This window comes from Podarcis filfolensis (genome assembly GCF_964270895.1).
Source record: "Podarcis filfolensis genome assembly, chromosome: 15".
NCBI classification, from domain to species: Eukaryota; Metazoa; Chordata; class Lepidosauria; order Squamata; family Lacertidae; genus Podarcis; species Podarcis filfolensis.
Window position 1 is genome coordinate 21,278,303 of NC_139618.1, and position 20,281 is coordinate 21,298,583.

General features: G+C 44.1%; 1 protein-coding gene across 12 annotated transcripts in view; it reads right to left on the reverse strand.

The window, feature by feature from the left end:
* GRAMD1B (GRAM domain containing 1B) overlaps positions 1-20,281 on the reverse strand; it is a 208,201-nt gene that overhangs the window by 15,724 nt on the left and 172,196 nt on the right. For all 12 annotated transcript variants that reach the window (XM_083588461.1, XM_083588462.1, XM_083588457.1 and 9 more), the window contains 8 exons: positions 16,394-16,478; positions 10,805-10,908; positions 10,593-10,688; positions 8,621-8,701; positions 7,238-7,353; positions 6,163-6,322; positions 4,315-4,501; positions 1,940-2,083 (listed from right to left, as the gene is read on the reverse strand). In XM_083588461.1, the coding sequence (XP_083444587.1) occupies positions 1,940-2,083; positions 4,315-4,501; positions 6,163-6,322; positions 7,238-7,353; positions 8,621-8,701; positions 10,593-10,688; positions 10,805-10,908; positions 16,394-16,478 (973 nt within the window). The remainder of the gene's footprint in view (positions 1-1,939; positions 2,084-4,314; positions 4,502-6,162; positions 6,323-7,237; positions 7,354-8,620; positions 8,702-10,592; positions 10,689-10,804; positions 10,909-16,393; positions 16,479-20,281) is intronic.

The window sequence follows — 20,281 nt, forward strand, 5'->3', positions numbered from 1 at the left end:
GCAACCCGGCAAAGGGGATGCAGCAAGGAAAACCACCGTCACCTCTCCGCTGGGAAGCACTGAGCAAAAGCGAGTCCCCAGGCAATGCGGCCGATTTAATCGGCACAAGGCATGCAAGCTCCACCCCCCAGTTGTTCTTAGACTCCTTATTGGGTGAGCAACGCAGCCAAGCAACACAGTTGGAGCCTCCCTCCTCCCTGGCCGGCAGGGAGGGAGGGAGAGGAGCTGCTTCCTTTGAAACCCGGGAAATTTAAGGGACATTATCAATAAGGGACAGCAGCAGGACACGGCGCTGGGATAAGGGAGTTTCCCGCCAAATAAGGGAGGGTTGACAGCTATGAGCTGGAGGCAGCAGTGCTTCTGAATACCAGCTACTGAAAACCACAGGAGGGGAGAGGGCTTCTGTGCTCAAGTCTTGCTTGTGGGTTTCCCATCACAACATCTGGTTGGCCACTGTGAGAGCAGGACGTGCCACTAGATGGGCCAATGGACTGATCCCGCAGGCTCTTCTTATGTTCAAAACAAAGGCCAATGGGTGAGAATGCAAAGCACAACGCAGTTCCCAGGGGAAAATAAAAATGACTCCCATGACCAAAGTCAAGCCACAGCCCCACCTCCACCCCAGCTGGCAGACTCAGCAGGGTGGACACAGAAGGCTTATTGTTTGGTATGCATGTGGTGCCTTTTATCCTAAATCCTGTTCTCCCTTCCATTGATCAAGTGGGCCATTAAAAGTTCCCATTTTTAAAACAGGAAACTGAGGGTGAAAAATAGTAATTTGCCCAAGGCCACAGAGAGAGAAGGGGGTGGGATTTCATCCCAGGGCTTTCAGGCCCAAAGTTCACATTACTTGAGCCAAACCGCGGCTGGATTCACACTGAGGCCCCTCTAATTTGTGAGGTGCTGCAATCTGATGAGACCGGCCAGATGGTCCTCAGGTGGGTTTCAGGTACCTGTAGTTTATCTAAGTGAATTTTCAAAGGGAATTTGGGGAGGTTTGCTGAAGCTCTATAGGAACTGTTTTCAGGGAGGTTTTCGATTAGACTTGCACATGTTCTCACAGGGGTTTGGCAGAACTTAGGAGGAGTTTTGATAAAGTCTGGTGGAGTTGCCCAGGGGAGCTGAACAACTCCAGAGAACCCCACTAATCACGAGCATCTCTGCTGAAGGTGTGGCAATGTCCCGTCCGACTCAATATCCCAATCTGAGCTGCTTGGAGGAAAACGTGTGATATCAGTGATTCAAATAAAATACAAATTAGGTGCTGGGCAGGGTGGGGTGGAAGAATTGTGGGGGGGTTGTCCTTTTCCCACCAGCAAGAACATTTTCTTCTTCTTGGTTTTCCATTGTCATAAAGAATAAAAACTATGATACAGAACTTGGGCAATGGGACAAAAACCCTCATTGTTACTTTGGCTGAGGGTTAAGGTTACAAAATGAATTCAGGAAGATCACCCTCCCCGCCACATTTTCTGACCCAAATCTTGGGAACTACAATGTTGTGAGAGGCATAGAGAATGGTTTGCTGGTGATCTTGAGCAACTGCTGTAGAACTACAAATCCTCAAAGATCTTTGGTTGTGCGGCATGTCATTTTGACATTTGAAACTGATTCAGATTTGTAGTATGGATGTGCAACATTTTATTTATTAAAATTTATATAGCCCTTGATTGTAAACAACAATAACAACAACAACAACCCAACAACCACAAAGCAGTTTACAGAAAGTTTAAAATGATGAAATCATCAGTAAAAACAGTTAGAAACAGTCAGATTAAAATGAAATAAAAAAATCAAATCAACAGAAAGCTAAAAACAGGTTGAGAGAAGTGTCAACATTTCACATATCTGGATAGGCTTGACTAAAGAAAAATGATGTTAGCCGGTGCCAAAGAGTACTATTGACTGATGTAAATAGGCAAGGAGTTCCCAAGCTTACCAGAAAACCGCCGCTGCTCCATAAAGTCCCTCAAGAACGGAGAGTCTGTGAAGAGCAGGTCATACAGCTTATCCACACTAAAATTGAAGACTTCGTTCATGTACTGCCGTCCATTCAGATCATCGTAAAAGGCCTGAACTTCCCCTGTATAAAGAAGCAGAGAGCTTAACGTTGCAGTCTTTCACCTGACACACCTGGACGCAATAGTCTGGGCTCAGGGGAACACTTACGATGCCTGCAAACATGACACTGATTTTGAGATTGTCAGTTCCAGAGATGAGTCCGCAAGCAGGACCCCAAAGGATCCTGTGATCCTGCTCACAGATTCATCCCTGAAACAGTTAAGTAAACCTGATGTCACATTTCCATGTAGGGAAAGATTGTGGGATCCCTTCCGAAAGTGATCCATGAATGCAAAATGTGAGAGGAGATCTTCAGGAGGACTCAATGAGCTCTAACATCTCTGCCATTTGATCTGGTTCCTGAGTAGTCAAAAGTCTCATGTGAACTACATGTCTCCAAAGAGAAGGCTAATCCTGAACATTTCTATTCTGTTTGGTGGTATTTTATTTCTTACGTTTCAGATCTGGATATGCAACAACATCTCCCTGCATCATCTAGAGAAATATGGCTGTATTGAGTTACTTCTGGGTATAATTATTCCTCATGCTTATAATTTTGTAATAATAATAATATAATAATAATTTATTATTTATACCCCGCCCATCTGGCTGGGCCTCCCCAGCCACTCTGGGCGGCTTCCATAAAAACCAAAAATACAATAAAATATCACACATTAAAAACTTCCCTGAACAGGGCTGCCTTAAGATGTCTTCTGAATGTCAGGTAGTTGTTTATCGCTTTGACATCTGCTGGAAGGGCGTTCCACAGGGCGGGCACCACTACCAAGAAGGCCCTCTGCCTGGTTCCCTGTAGCTTTGCTTCTCGCAATGAGGGAACCGCCAGAAGGCCCTCGGCGCTGGACCTCAGCGTCCGGGCAGAATGATGGGGGTGGAGACGCTCCTTCAGGTATACTGGACCGAGGCCGTTTAGGGCTTTAAAGGTCAGCACCAACACTTTGAATTGTGCTCGGAAACGTACTGGGAGCCAATGTAGGTCTTTCAATACCGGTGTTATAGGCCGCCCCCAGTCACCAGTCTAGCTGCCGCATTCTGGATTAGTTGTAGTTTCCGAGTCACCTTCAAAGGTAGCCCCACGTAGAGTGCATTGCAGTAGTCCAAGCGGGCGATAACCAGAGCATGCACCACTCTGGCGAGACAGTTCACAGGCAGATAGGGTCTCAGCCTACGTACCAGATGGAGCTGGTAAACAGCTGCCCTGGACACAGATTTGACCTGTGCCTCCATGGACAGCTGTGAGTCCAAAATGACTCCCAGGCTGCGCACCTGGTCCTTCAGGGGCACAGTTACCCCATTCAGGACCAGGGAATCCTCCACACCTGCCCGCCTCCTGTCCCCCAAAAACAGTACTTCTGTCTTGTCAGGATTCAACCTCAATCTGTTAGCCGCCATCCATCCTCCAACCGCTTCCAGACACTCACTCATTTTGTATGCCTTGCCTTGCTTTTATACACTAAGTTGACTTTATGTTATTACTTATCTGGTTATATTATGAAATATTGCTAAAATCCATTTTAAAACTCTCATGTGAATCCCACCCCCCACTAATCTAGGAACATCTCCTGCACAAGCCTTACTGAAATCAATGCAGACTCGTCTGGCAGTTGCTTTTGGTGGACAGTGCTGAGACTGTCTAACCATTAACCTAATGATGATGCAAACTCTAAAAGTAATCAAGCAATACATGCGACCTAGAGAAGAACAAAGGAATATTAGACATCATTGGAAATCCAGCAGATGGATTTTGAGCTTGGAAGTCCTGAGCCTTCCAAATTGGTTGTCAGACAGTGGTACCTCAGGTTAAGAACTTAATTAGTTCCTGAGGTCTGTTCTTAACCTGAAACTGTTCTTAACCTGAGGTACCACTTTAGCCAATGGGGCCTCCCGCTGCTGCCACCGTGCCGCTGCACAATTTCTGTTCTCATCCTGAAGCAAAGTTCTTAACCCAAGGTACTATTTCTGGGTTAGCGGAGTCTGTAACCTGAAGTGTCTGTAACCCGAGGTACCACTGTAGTATTCAAGATGGGGGGCAGGGGACACTTACAGGAGCTGTTAAACCAGGCACCCCCAAACTCAGCCCTCCAGATCTTTTGGGACTACAACTCCCATCATCCGTAGCTAACAGGGCCAGTGGTCAGGGATGATGGGAATTGTGGTCCCAAAGCATCTGGAGGGCCGAGTTTGGGGATCCCTGTGTTAAACCCACCACAATACCTGCAGCCGCCAGTCACACACCTTCATCGTGAGTTTCCGAGGAATCGCTGAGTTCAGTTGGAATGTCCTCATTGTCATTGAAGTCCAGGGAGGGGGAATTAATGGGGGCAATGATCTCAATCTTGTCTCCGATAAGGTTTGCGATTGTCAGCTCCTTCTCTGAGGGGACGTCAATGACCTCCTCTTCCTCGGGAACTACTCCTTCATACTGGAAGGGTGCAAGAAAGATCAGGGTGTTACTGCTGCCTTAAGGGTGATGCTGAGGCTTTTCAGCCATGGCTGAAACTCTATGGGGTCAGTGTGAGCGATTTCCCATTGTTCCCTGTGGAAACAGAAAGACCTAGGCTTGCTCCATAAAAATTAGCATGATTCCCTTTCCATGTGGACTAAGATGGTTTTGCAACCTGTGAGACTACGGCGCGAGTTTCAAAGAGCCTGGGGCCAAATGCAATTCTTACTTATATTGACTTGTGTCCTTAGAAGGGGATTAGATAAATCCTTCAAGGAAGGTCCAGCAATGGATATTAGCAAAAAGGGATAATTGGAGCTTCCATGCTCAGAGGCCGTATGACACTGAATACCAGCTGTTGGAAAGCAAAAACAGGAGAGGGGAGTTGTTGACTTCCATGGCCTGCTGATGGGATTCCTAGAGGCATCTGATCAGCCATTGTGGGAAGAAGGTTGGTGGACCTGGCAGACCTTCAGCTGGAACTCTTCTGGTGCTCTTATGCACACTGGGGTACAAACATATGCAACCATCACACTATATGCAAGATGGTCTTATTACATCCATTTATATTGGGGCACCTCCCTTTTGTATACTTATGGTAGGGATGGGGGAAATGTGAAGCCCCCTAGATGTTTTGGGCTCCAAGTCCCTTTAGCTTCAACCATACAGGCCAATGTATGGGGGATTCCCAAGGGGGGAATGAGAGAAGAGAGCAATATTTAAAAAAAATAAAATTAGAAAAGTAAGCAGTAAGATCATAAAAACCTACAAAGAGCCCTGCAGTGGCTCATCCAGTCCACAGTAGCCACCAAGATGCCCATGGGAAACTGGCAAGCCGGGCCCTGGCAGAAGGCAGTGGAGTTAGAGCATAGCCACGTGGCTGGTAGATGTTGATAGCCTTGCCCTCCATGAATTTGTCCAATCCTCTTTTAATGCCATCAAAGTTGGTGGCCTTTCCTGCATCCTGTGGGAGCGAGTTCCATAGTTTAACTATACGCTGCGGGAAGAAGGACTTCATCTGCCCTGAATTTACATTAGGAAAGGAAAAGACTGTCTAGGGAGAGGACATTGATTTGAACAACACTGAGACTATGGTGCTAAGAAGGCAATTGAGTGAGAAGGAACTGGCCATGCCGTTTGAGGAATGCGCTCTGAGGATGTGGGCAGGCCTTCGTGAGAAAATGTTTCAGCACCCAGCTTTAGAATGAGAATGGCGATCTGCCCAGCTGCAGAACTTGTATGTGGAAGATAGTAAGACCAATGCTTAAAAAGTAAATACACTTAAAAAAACAAAAACAAATCCACCACTATAAACCAATTAAGGACTATCTACAAAGAAAACCATCTACAGCTTTAAAAACAAAATACACACACCAGGTTGATTACAAGAGAGCCACCATCAGTGTTCCAACCCAAATCCATTGGGAACTTGAATATTTAGATTAATTACAATCCAGATTCCTTCTCTATTTAGGGAAGAGAACCATGGCGGTTACTGCTTTCCCTGCATTTAGAGGCTAAAAAACAACATTGAAAGACAGAAATTAATTTGGGGAAGCTACGTTAAATAGCAGTCCCCTGCCTACCAATGCACTGGGTCAGATCAAAGATGCAACTCTGCAAGAGGAAATAATGCCTACTGGGACTGGAGCTTCGCTGCTTCCTGTCGGTGTCAATGTGCTACTATTGGTGACAGACTTCTTAGGAAGCTGAGGGCTCGCCTCCGGTTTGGCCTCCATGCTGCTTTTCGAGGAGCTGTCGTTCACCTCAATTTCTTCCACGGGGATCTCTTCACAGTAACTAAAAGAAGAAGCAGAGACGAATGTTGAATTTCGCCAGCCCTCACATCAGTCAGCTGCTAAAAGCACCGGAGAGTGAAACCAAAGGAGTAAAAAAAATCCCGTAGGGGAGCTCAGTCAGTCTGTTGCAGCCAGGACAAGAAAGAAACCTTGTGACATCATTGTCCCCACCTGGAGTACCGTGTCCAGTTCTGGGCACCACAGTTTAAGGAGGACATTTCCAGGCTGAAATGTTCGTCGAGGAGGGCGACTGGGATGATCAAGGGTTTGGAAACCGAGCCTTATGAGGAACGGCTGGGGGAGTTGGGCACATTTAGCCTGGGGAAGAGAAGACTGAGAGGTGATACGATAGCCGTCTTCAAATATCTGAAGGGCTGTCACGTGGAAGATGGAGCAAGCTTTCCCCCCCTGCTGCTCCAGAGGGTAGGATCCGAAGCAAAGGATTCACATTACAAGAAAGGAGATAATAACTTTCTGACTGCGAGATGTGTTTGACAGTGGACCGGACTACCTTGGAAGGTAGGGACTCTACTTCATTGGAGGCTTTTAAAGAGAGGCTGGATGGCCATCTGTCAAGGATTATTTAACTGTGATCTCTGCACTGGAGGGGGTTGGGGAAGATGATGTCTTCCAACCCTACAATCCTATGATTCCATAATCTTAAGGACTAACAGATGCATTATGGCACACGTTTTTGGGGACTACCGTCTACTTCCTCAGATACATGAAGTTACAGGCATACATGGTGGGGGTGGCAAATTGCACATAGTGAGTTCAGACGGAAATGAAGCATATTTCCCACCCTGGCCTGATCCAGCATTCCCAGCCCACGTGAGTGCCTGAGGCAGATCCAGCTTCTGACCCTTGTGCGCTAAGGTTTGTTTGACACGTCTCCGCACACTTTAGCTCAACGTACCCCATCGTGTTGAAATCATCGTCAGGAGGCACGTAGTCTTCATCATCGCTCGTCAGCCCTAGTTCACTACCATAACACTGATGCACAAAGTGCCAGAGCTCCTTTGGACACAGGGGCTGTGGAGAGAAACACTGTGGATTGGGACCCCTCCAAAGGAAGGTGACAAAACCCAAGCAGGCGAACTACGCTTGCTTATGGCTCCAAACCTAATTATGACATCTACCTATTTTCTTCACCACAAGATCTGTAGTAAATGCACCAACAAAAAACTGTATGTGTCATCACATGTGAAAATCATGCAAGGCTCTTGCAACCGATGCCTTGGTTTGGAAGCCACAGTGCAGATAATTCCCATGTTGACAAACATAGAATAGAGAGCCATTGTCAATAACATCATGATTTGAGTTTATTTTAAAAAAACAAACCAACTACACGTCACCAACAATACTTTAAAGAAAAAGTGATCTGAAGCAGGCTACAGTCTCTGGTAGCTATCTATGCATATATACATGTATATATATTTCCCTTGAGGCTTGTAGATGGAAACAATGGAAGCCTTGTACACAAAGAGCTGGATTCTCAAAAGTTAATATGTGAAAGGGTCAAATGCACTGGTGGCCCTAAAAAAGGGAGATGGAAAAGAGAAAGACGTCCTTGAAAGCCAAGCCAAACAGCTGTTGGGATGTGCGCAGGCAGACATGTCATAATCACATCATCAAAACAGGGCCTTAAAATTTCTAACCAGTGCTGGAATTCAGAAAGAAGCTTGCGGTTTTTAAACCATGAGGCTAGGAAAGGAGAGATTGTGTAAAGAGGGTGATAACAAGAAACCATTTGTTAAAAAATAAAAACCCGGTGCATTCTTCCTGAACAAGATGAACTTCTGGTGAGGCTTGACAAAGCTCATGGTCCAGGACAATGCAAAGCTCAGATGGGAAAAGTTTAATTAAAGAGGTGGTGCAGTGTAGCCTTTTTATTTTTAAAAAGCCAAAGAGCCATGAGCAAGGATGTACCCAGTTCAATTATCATCAATGGGTTCTCTTAATCAACTTACCGCCTCTCATACATCACACCTGGCAAGACGGGTGAACTTTATAAAAGTGCTGTAAGCATCGCTAAGACACAGTATTTGGAGCATTCAAAAATTGTAAACTCAAAGTATCAGGGCCTTTTCTGCTGTGGTACCTCACGTTCAGAATGCTGATGTGTGGTTATAGTGTCCTTTTTACCTATACTGTTCTAATTGCTTTTCCGTTATAGTGTGTAATTTTTACTGATTGTTAGCTTCCTTGATAAAGTATTGCAAAAGGGAAGAGTTTGTACTTTTCATGTAAATAAACAGATTCATATCTATGTGAGGATCGTCCCCACATCTCCATTTACCTTTTCAAGAAGGGCATTCTGCCAGAGCCTGAACATCATCATGTATGTCCTGTCTCGGGCGCCGAAGGAAGTGAAAAAGTGCTGTTGGAGAACAGAGATTTGGCAAAGTGAAGCAGAGAACTTGCTATTTTCCAAGCAAATTATATGAGAACTGAGAAGCTTGGTGGTAGTAAGGCAAAACGAGCAAATGCATTACTTATGCAACTTAGACTCAGTAAGCTACTTACATAACACCCCTTTGTTATACTATCCGTTTCATAGCCTTGAATTTATTTTTCCACAGCTAGGGTGGTCCAGGGAACAGTATGCATGTCACAGAGCTGGTCCAAGTGTTCTTTTCACCTGTTGACCTCTGCATTTAACTGTTTCTGCCAAACCGACAGCCTGTGATACACCACCCTCAGCACACATCATTAAATTATGATTAAGGTATTCAGCGCCATAAGTGAAACTTTAGAGAGTTTTTATCAGCAAGAGAAACAAGCCTCTACCCGATGAATCTACAATTGAAATGTGAACAGTAAGAGAGGAACAAGTGATGGAGAATGAGCAAAGGCATAGGCGCATTCTTATACATGTCTATTCAGACATATAGCCCACTGAATTCAATGGGACTTATTCCCAGATATATGGTTGTAGGACTACACTCTCAGTCATCATTTCAAGGACCAAGAATTGGTTCCAAGGGGAACTTGCTAAGGGCTTCATAGGGGCAAATGAGCCTAGATGGTTTTTTTAAAACTGAGTGAAGGATCACTGCTCATTGTATATAATACACCCCAAATTTACCTACAGTAAACACATCCTGCAGTGGTTTGCATTGTCTCAAAACTCTGCAAAAACTTGCTTGGTTCAAGGAACAACAAGACAAATATAAATACCCTGGCGGAAAGCATATCAAGAGATGCAAAATGCCTCTCAAACCACTTTCAACTCTCTTCCAGATGGGAGCTTACTGCAGAATTGGTGCCACTTAAGAACCAGGCCCAGACAGAGGGGGGCCATATGGGTAACTTGGCCTGGGCCTCCGATTCTAAAGGGGGCCTCAGTCAGCATATTCACAATCGCAGGGGATGCACTGGGGGGAATGCGGAGGCGCAAAGACCCAGGGTAAAAAAAAGGGGGGCACATTATCTACCTGCCCGGGCCTCTGCCTGGCTCTGCAAAGCCCTGTTAAGAACACATGCTTTTCGTAGCACCCACACTTTGTCATCGTCTCAAAAATGCCAGTCTGAACTGAGAAACCAGGAATGAGAGAAAGTGAATGTGCCAAATGTATATACAGGACAACTGGGTCTGAATGACCCATTTGTGACATAAGGCCTCACATGGAAGCATCCTTAAAATTTACTGTCTCATTCCAAACTGAGAACTGACCCATCTTTAACACACTTGGATTCATGGAGGTGGAGAATAGATATTGATGGCTACTACCCATGGCAGCTGGGCTCTGCCTCCATGGCTGGAGGTGGTTATGCTTCTGAATACCAGTTGCTGGAAGCTGCAGGAGGCGAAGGTGCCCTTGTGCTTGGTTCCTGCTGGAGCAGCCTTTCTCAACCTGTGGTCCCCAGATGTTGTTGAACTACAACTCCCATCACCCCTAGCTAACAAGGCCAGAGCTCAGGGATGATGGGAGTTGTAGTCCAACAACATCTGGGGACCACAGGTTGAGAACTGCTGTGCTGGAGGGTTTTCCACTGGCATCTAGCTAGTCACTGTGTGAGAACAGGATGCTGGACTAGATGGCCATTGACGTGATCCACCAGGCTACCGTTATGCTCATTTTACTAGTAAATTTTCTTTTTGTAGCTGCCAAATGCACCCCGAGGAGTTCTGCGCCATGTCAGTCAATTCCTGGGGCCTACTCTGTCTGTCTCAACTCAAGAGTTCAGAGCAGGTTCCCTGTTTCCCAGCAGAGCCCTCTGCACTCAGTTCTTCGGATGCATCAAGAACCCAGGATTCTGGCACGCACCTTTTCAGTGTCAGTGCAAACTTGGATAGCGTTAGGAATGAGCCGTGCAGTTTTTTCCTTGGTCATAGAGCAGATGTCCTTCAAACGGACAGTCAACTGTGCAAAAAAAAAAAAGGAGACGAAGGAAAGTGTTAGCAAACCGACCGAGTGCAGCATTTTCAGAACGGTCCTGAAATGAGCCCGTTGGTAGAGGGGCTAAGGAAGGCACTCACCAGTGTTTCCCAGCGGAAAATGTTGCTATAGAAGCATATCCAGTTTTCAGAGAGGTAGAGTCGGCCCTGCAGGAGAATGTCTCTTTGAAGTGCACAGGAGTAATCTGCAGAGAGGTAAGAGGGTATTGCCATCACCAACAGAAACAATGCATATTTCTTAGGAATCTAAAGACAGCTGGGAGTCACACGCGGTATAAAATAAGCACAGCACAGCCAGCAAGGCTACAGTCTAAATAATGGCAACATGAAAACTCATCCGCTTTTATTGGACTTGTGTTTTTAAATTGTTTCAACTGTTTGCTGCCCAGAGGATCCTCCTGCTTATGAGGCGACTAATAAATGTGATAAATAGTGAAGGGAAGCCACTGAAAGGAAAGGCGCCTGGGAGATTTGTCAGAATAAAGTGAAAAATGAGTACAGTGCTTCCTCGGGTTAAGAACTTAATTCATTCTGGAGGTCCGTTCTTAACCTGAAATTATTTTTAACCTGAGGTACTACTTTAGCTAATGGGGCCTCCCGCTGCCGCCGCGCCATTTCTGTTCTCATCCTGAAGCAAAGTTCTTAACCCAAGGTACTATTTCTGGGTTAGTGGAGTCTGTAACCTGAAGCATCTGTAACCCGAGGTACCACTGTATGTCTGGGGAAGCTGCTTAATGGGGGGGGGGAGAGAGAGATGAAGCACATTGCCTTTCAAAAATGTTACCCAGCCACACTTTGCACCCTCCTCTTGATGGTCTATACAGTGGTACCTTGGTTGTCGAACTTAATCTGTTCCGGGAGTCCTTTCGACTCCTGGAACCATTAGAAAACCAAGGCGCGGCTTCCGATCAGCTGCAGGAGCTTCCTGAACTCAGTTGGAAGCTGCGAAAAGCCACGTCGGACATTTGGCTTACTAAAAACGTTCACAAACCAGAACACTTACTTCCAGGTTTGCAGCCAATTTGTTCAACAACTAAGCCGTTCTGGAACCAAGGTACCACTGTACCTCCTCTTTCATTATTTTGCTCCTCTACCTTATTCCTCTTGATATGGGATGTACTTTATGGATGACCCTAAAAGATATCAGGAATGAGGTGCAGGCCTCCTGAGTAATGAAGCCAGCAACAGATAAAAGAAAACAGCACACCCCAAGAAAAAATGCTCAAAATGAGGTAGAGAATTTTTTTTTAAAAAAAAAACTTCTCTTGTTCTGTTCTTACTATACAGTACTTTCCAAATTGATCGTGATGAACAAATTGCTGACTTTGCATCTCTGCCTTAGAATTAAAATATGAGCTGTAAGCATTACATAAAAACTGCCGGTATGATAAATTATTTTTATACATTATTTTTATATATTTTCCCCGTTAAATTTATATATTGTAGAAACAACCTCAAAGCAAGTTTATAAAAAGAATAAAACTATCAGCAAAGACAGTTATGCGCAGTTATTTAAGACATTCAAATAATAACTAAAATCAAAACACCCGCAAACGTTCTGTACTTCTGGGTAGGCTTGTCAAAACAAAAATGTTTTAAGCAAGCGCCAAAAGGAGTGCCTTTGAGAATGGGATGGGAAACTGTCATAACAGAAGCAGTGTATTCTTATCACGGTCAGGAGTGTGAACAGGGCAAGTAAACAGGGACGTTTACAAGCGATTGGTAGAAGACAGAGAACAAAGGGAGCTTGTGCCTTTTGAATTGTCTGGCTGCCTGTCCGAGCTGTCTGGGAGTCTTTAGTTCTAATTCCTGCATTGCAGGGGGCTGGACTAGATGGCCACTGGGGTCCCTTCCAGCTCTATAGTTCTATGACTCCATGATTCCATTGAGCTTTTATGCAAAGATGGGTGTTAGTCTGCATCACTTTTTCTTCATTAAAACAGGAAATTAACCTTCCTTCATTAGAAATATACTTTCAAATGTGAGATCAACATGTTTAGAATTGTCCAGAAATAAATAGAATTGTCCCCCCGCCATCACCCAATATTGCAAACATGCCCTGAAATATGTTGTCACTGCATAACAAGCTCATGCAGAAATGAAATTTTGATTTATTCGTATGTAACTATTGTGGGAATTACGGGATGTGAATTCATAGTTTTCATTCACTGGTTAGAGAGTATGCATTCTGTTCCCCTGGCATGTTAAATCTTCATGAGAGCTTGTGGTGGCTGATCCTAATAAAATGTGAATGATGCACATGTATGCTTAAATTCTGCCATCTAAGGGGGGTGCAAAATCCCATGTTGACATTGCTCACCTACCAAAAGAAAATAGAGAGAGAATGTGTGTATTTGTGTGTTAGTTGATTAAAGTAATACTTGGTCAAAAGTATTTCAGCAAGGGTTATAAAGAAGTGCAATTCTCTCTCTCTCTCTCTCTGTCTCTCTCTCACACACACACGGTGTATTCCTTTGTAAAATACTTGTGTAGAATACTCCAATGCCAATAGACTTTAATACAGCATTTCCTTCAATTTAATTAACCAACTGTAACTTCTCAATGAAGTCTCCAGAAGCCTATAAATACTCTTTGCTTGTGATGTAATGACTTAAATCAAAAGGCCCACACATCAAGATGAATGGCTCTAATGTGAAGTTATTGACTGAAACAATGGCTCTTCCTGGTGAGGGTAGAACGTTCTTGTACGAGGCAACTCAGAAAATAGAAGTTCCTGGGGAAAGATGTTATTCAAAACCTGGTATTCACTACTACCTATCCCACTGTTATCCTTTCTCAAAGAAAAGCTCTAATTTCTGTTCAATTCATCTTGTTTGGTGTCCAACGGAGGCAGCAAAAATGCACTTGGTTGTTCTACCTTGCAATTACTACTATCCATACTTATACTAATCCAACCCTAACCAGCCTCCTAGATAGATCCTAATGCAGGGGTAGGCAACCTAAGGCCCATGGGCCGGATGCGGCCCAACCGCCTTCTCAATCCAGCCCATGGACAGTCCAGGAATCAGCGTTTTTTTGCATGACTAGAATGCGTCCTTTTATTTAAAATGCATCTCTGGGTTATTTGTGGGGCCTGCCTGGTGTTTTTATATGAGTAGAAAGTGTGCTTTTATTTAAAATGCATCTCTGGGTTATTTGTGGGGCATAGGAATTCGTTCATTTTTATTTTCAAAATATAGTCCGGCCCACCACATGGTCTGAGGGACGGTGGACCGGCCCACGGCTGAAAAAGGTTGCTGACCCTTGTCCTAATGTAAGATATCCCTTTCAAAACCATATTGTTGTTCCCTACCCTGGGGAGGGTTCTGTTCCATTTCCTCAAGAGCTGTGAAAACTAATTCTTGAAATAGTTGGAAGGCAGGATAAACAGGTCCTGACCTAGTGGAACAAAAGATGACCTCGTCCTCAAAGGGTTGGCTCAAGGATCAAAGTCTTCTTCTATGCTTTCAAAATATAGTGTGTTCGACCTAAAGGCCAAACTGGGCAAGACATTATTAGTGTGACTGGAAACTTTTCTTCCAAAGCAACGAGCAGGTGCCTCAGTCCAGCATGAGAGCCAGCAAAGTTAGAGATGCTGGGAGAGCAGGGTTCAAATCCCCATTTGGTCATGAAGCTCACTGGGTGACCTTGGGCCAGTCACTGGCCTACCTCACAGGATTGTTGTGAGGCGAAAATGGGGAGGGGAGAGAACCATCTGTGCTACCTTGAGTTCCATGGAGAAAAGGTGTATATAAATGTAATAATCATCACTTGGATTAGCCCCAATGGGACAATGGATTAAAGCCCCCCCCCCCAATCCTCACACCAGGCTCTTGATTCAAATTACGCTTCCATGACTGCTATTTCCTTTTTAAAAGTTATTCACACAGTTGCTAAATGTGTAAACAGGAAAGAATGGAAAAGGAAAGCTAGTTTGGAGAGCACTTATGGTGGTGGGAAATGACAGGAGATATGGGAGACTTATCAGAGAAGAACAAGGAAAGGGGGCTTTTCCATCGGGTTTGGGTCCTAAGAATACTAATAAATTGATAAAGATCTACTCTTGTTTGTTCTGGATCACCTTTCAGAGTAGGAACAAAAGATAACCCTCTATTAAGGCATGCGTCCCCACATACAATCTGTCTAATAGTTACCAACTATGAAGTTATCTACTTAATTTCTATTGTTTCTTTCCCATTACCCAGGACGTAAGCTTCTTCTTCGAGTGAGGAGACCAGTGATTCAAGTCCTTAAAATGTTGCAATATATTTACTATTGCATCTGTCTTTATGAACAATCGGGTGATGACAGCAATAATCAGTCATATGCGAGTCACATTCAAATCCACAAATTAAAACATTTTGTAAGCAGAATTCTCCTTACATAACCAAGATTATTTAGGCCACTTTCATCTTAGCTGATTTCTCTTCTTTTACTCTCACATTAAATTCATTTAATTCAGTTTCCAGTTCTGATCACTTTTCAACCCACTTTCTTTTGATCTCCAGTACTTCTGCAAACAGGTTTATCTCCCTGTCCATTATCACTTTCAAGCCTGGATATTTTTGGTGAAATGTCAATCAAAATAATTAAATATAAGGAGCACTTATTCATTATCAGACACCATCTACTCTGAATGCCCCTGGGTTCCTTATTAATTTATTGCCCTGTCAGGATGCACAGCAATTCTGCAATAATTCTTTAAAAAGGGAAGTGGGTACATCTAGCATGATTTTTTGGAAATTTCACAAACTCTTCTGTATTTCCAGTAATGTATCAAGATTGTCCCTTGTTAGGGAGAGACACTTTGTAGGTCCATGACAAGGAATAAAACAAGTTGAAAAGAAAAATGGCCCCACAAGAGAAAATATCAATCCATGGATACAAGAAGTACTTAATTTTCACTACTATTTGCTGTTAGTTATTATATCTGCCTCAAAATTAAAAGATCTGAGGTATTATATTATTTATTATGTGTCGACGAAGAGGATCTGCACATAGAAAGCCTTCTGACACAAACACACTTCTCCATTATGATAGTTCCCATCTTCAATTATTGAAAAACAGTTTGCCATATAGAAAATTCAAACATATAGGAAAAATTATACTAGGTTTTGTTTTCACCTCTGTTGCAGGAGTAACCACCAAATGTTTGATAACCAACTCAACTGAAATCTAGATAAGAAAAACGATACTACAAGGTTTTTAAGCGATTTAAGATAGACTGTTTCTTACAGTTGCTAATAATTGCCCTTCCTAACATCTCTGTAGGCACAGATAACTTGTTCAACAGAAAGCTACCCAAAGTATAGTGAAAAGAGCGCAAAGGACAAATTTTAAATTTTGAATAGCTACTTTCTTCAATACCTGTTGGCTTCCATAGCATCTGCCCCCGAACCACCATGAAACTGATGCCAGATATATTCCAAGGACTACAATTAGTCAGACAGGTAGGAAAACGAGTACCAAGTTCAATGGTGTCCCCAAAAATCTTAACTTCTACTACAAGGGAAGCAGGTACCCAGGGTCTGGCCTCTCTTTCTTTAGGAGATACTTAACCTTTGCCAAGGATGAAACTTTCTGCATCCCGACTTAGAAAGGCTGACATTTATAACACAACCGAAACCTCTGCTCTCACCAACGGGCGGAAATACTTGAGGGGGAACTCACCAACTATGAGGCGCTCTGAGTCGGGGAGCTGCTTGAAGAGTTTCCTGAAGTCTTCGTTCCGCTGCTTGTAGGTTGGGCTCAGCACCTGCGAATGGCAGAGAGTTCATTAGAAAGAAAGGGAGGTAAAGAAGATCAGAGGGAAAGCGGCAAGAAGGGTACACTATATAAGGATACGTTAACATCTCTAACTAAGCGTTGGGGAAGGCAGTGGGTGGGGAAGGCAGATATTATCCCACTACAAAACACTGCAGAAAGGAAGGAGGGAAGAAGAAAGCTAGCTGGGAGAGAGCTTATAATGGCGGAGAACAATAGGAGATATGGGAGAGAGTGACAACTTGTAGGAGTAGAAGAAGAAAATGGGGATTTTCCATTCTGTCTAGATCACAGCAGAGTCCCAACACCATAGGAGAGGGTAGGACATAGTCTGTATCAAAAGCCTCCCAAACATTTTAATCAAAGGGATCCACATTTTTCAAGCAACAATTAAAAATGAAGGTACTGTTTTTTGACATTTAATCAGGACAACCTTATGTTGTTTTATCAAGGGTTCAAAATTTGTTTTGGCATGGACCAAAGCGGCAAGAAAGGAGGACAGGCCAGCAGAAGGTGTGGGGGAGATAATAGTCTTGCCCTAGGCTTACTTTATATTATCAAGGCGATTTATTTAATCAGATCTGTAGGTGGAATACTGGACAGCATTCATATGATAAACTGATACAGTTGTGGCCACAGGTTTTATTTTGAACCAAGAGTCATAATAGGTGTTCTATAAAACTTCATGTTAAGGAGGGATAATAAAATAAGGGATAAAATAATGGGAAATGTGGCGGGACGTTCCCATTTATCGCATCCTCAGGAGGCAATTTTTGAATTGATGGAGTCTTACGTTATGGAGCAAGGAGACATTATGGGATAGGATTTCCCATCAAATAAATAAGTAGTCACACTAGAATCATGGCAAATGGATAGCTTAATCTGGAATGTTCTGGGGAAATGGAAGCTATTTGGCAACCCACGTACAGTCGTACCTTGGATCCAGAATGCCTTGGTACTCGTCCGTTTTGGCTCCTGAACGCCGCAAACCCGGAAGTGAGTGTTCCAGTTTGCGGACGTTCTTTGGAAGCTGAACATCCAACGTTGCTTCCAATTGCATGCAGGAAGCTCCTGCAGCCAATCAGAAGCCATGCCCTGATTGTCAAACGTTTTTGGAAGTCAAACAGACTTCCGGAATGGATTCCATTCAACAACCAAGGTACGGCTGTATATAGTATATACAAAAACATGCTCAAAAAGTGAAAACTTGAAGGGACTTCCACAACATTGGTGGCAACTCAGGCTGGTGTAACTAGCGCTGAAATCTAACAGCTTGAGTCTTGGTGGGACCAGATGTATCCTCGCTATCAATCCAATGAAGAAACCATTGTTATGGCTAGGGGTAGCCCAGACCAGTTCTGGTTCAGCCAGGAGGAAACGCACGATTGTGAATGGATTAACAGACCCAAGAAGCAGCCATGAATGGTTACAGGACGATGACTGGTTTTTGTTTTTGTTTTTTAAAAAAGCTCATTTGCTCAAAACTGGGCTGCTGCTGGGAGTTCGAAATCAATCTGTAATTGTTTTTGCATCCTAGCTGTTCTTTTGTTGGGAAGAATGTACAAGAGATACGGCTCCCGTGTGTCAGTACGGAACCCAATTTGCAAGTTTCAAGGTAGTGAGGATACTGCAACTTTGTTGTGATGCTGTAGTCCTAAGCAGCAATGCATCCTGAACCCAGCTAGAACTTGAATTATTCCTGCTGCATCTCTCTTATTTTTGATAAAGTAGGAATCCTGTAGGAACAGGAATTCCAGCTGGCTACACACCTTCTCACGCATTACAAAAACTTCTGAGGTCTCAGCTCAGATAAAAACAGCCACATAATCACACAGAAGGAGCCTCCCCTCCTCCTCAAACTGTCAAGCCCTTAAGGATTTAATTGCTGTATCTCATTTTGGAAAGACTGAATGCATAACAACTGTGTTCCATATATGTGTGTGTGTATGTGTGTGTGCGCGTGTGTGTTTTCATGTGCACACGCATTATGCTTCAATAGTAATATACGCTAGACAACTACAAATGTCCTGAAGTTGTCGCTTGGTAAACGATTATCAAAAGGCCAAGAATGGGTTTTTAGTTGACGCTAACTTTAGATGAAGGCTAAGTAAACTAGATGGAGGAATCTAGACCCAAAGTTTTGCAAAAACCCAGAGAAAGCTAAAGGAACCGGGATTTCATTTTCAGTGTGACTTGACTGAGGCGCATAAGGGGATGATAAAGGCTGTTACTACTGGATTCCAAACCTTCCCTATGTTTTTGATGGATTAGGATAAGCAGTTCTAAAATTTATTCATTGCATTCATCAATCACTGCATGCAACGATGCCTCTAGGCGACACACAAGGCAATACAAAATACACATTAAAACATGTGGAATTGAAAAGGGGAAATAAATTTGGTAAAGGCAGATTCTGCATGCCAGCAAAACCTAAGTGAGCAGAGGGAAGTTAGCACAAGAACATCCATGTGAGAGGGAGGCATGGCTTTGGCAAGACGACACTCACAGCTGGAATCTCTTCCCATCCAGAGCTGCCATAATCTTCGGAGAATTCATGCAGGCGCTCCAGGTACCATAGAAGCCTCTTGTCCTCTAGGTCCAGAAGAAGACTCCAAACTGCTCCACATTCCGACAGAGAATCCATGATGTCATTTGCCACCTTTCGCTCTCAGTCTTTAGGGGTACATGGATTTCAGGAACAAAACAAAACTTTCCCTTCGGGACTCAGCAAAATTATTAATAATAGTAGATGCTTGCTTTAAAAGTGCATAATACTATCCACTCCCACCTCACATGTCGGAGGGAAAGGGGGAGGGAAAGAGAAAAGAATAATCAATCTTCCAGCAGGATGCTTTGGGAGAAACAAGTTCATTCAGAAAAAGTTTATTCTCTGACGTACTGCCTTGCCTTCCTGTTGCCCAGTGGCTTTGCAGTGGTGCCGTCAGCTGGAGAAATCCCAACAATGTTGCTCGCAGCAGACCACAGCAATGTCACACACGCAGGCACCCAGTCTGCAGGACTCTTGGCAGGATTTGCATCTCAGCACGTAGGCACTGTCCAAATCGTCTTGGGCTCTGGCACAGCAGCAATGATTTCCACATCACCTAAGGCGTCCAGTTCCAGGTTCCAAACTTCTACTGATTCTCAAGAGTCTGCTGGCATCTCTGGAGCAGCGAGAGCTGGTTTCAGCCTTTTCCCTCCCAGAAGGCGTGCACAAAACAGCAGTTTCTGAACCCCGTCCAGGGCCTGCCCCGGACACTCCTCGTTCAGGCTCTTCTCTCCCAAAAGGCAGCTCTGCTCTCTCGTTAACTTTTCTTGTGGGAGCAGCGGGTGGGGAAAAGATATCGAAATGACTTGCACGCGCTTTAAGTTTCAGGGTTGTTCTGTGGGCCAATGCCCTGAAGTAACCCAGCCTCAGTCCTCCCTTCCAGCAGATGTTTCCTGTACTGCAAAAGTGGCTGGACAGCGTTTGTGTTGGGGCTGGGGCTGGGGCTGTGGTGGGGGGGGGGGAAGAAGGCAGAGAGGCCAATCTGCAGAAGCAGAGATGATGAAATCAGCCCCAAGAAAGCCAGACTGCTCTGTTTTGTCACTCGGTGACCCTCTTGCCTCATTCTGCTCTCTTCGCAGAAATATTCAACAGCAAAGGTTTTGTTTTTAATCTGCAACTTTTACTGTGTGCAAGAAAAAGAAGTTGAAGTTCTGCCAACCCCCCACCCCAGGTTTTATTTGAATCAATAATTTCTGGAGACTGTGTGGTTTCCAGTCCTCTTCACTTTCCACATTACATAGTCTCAG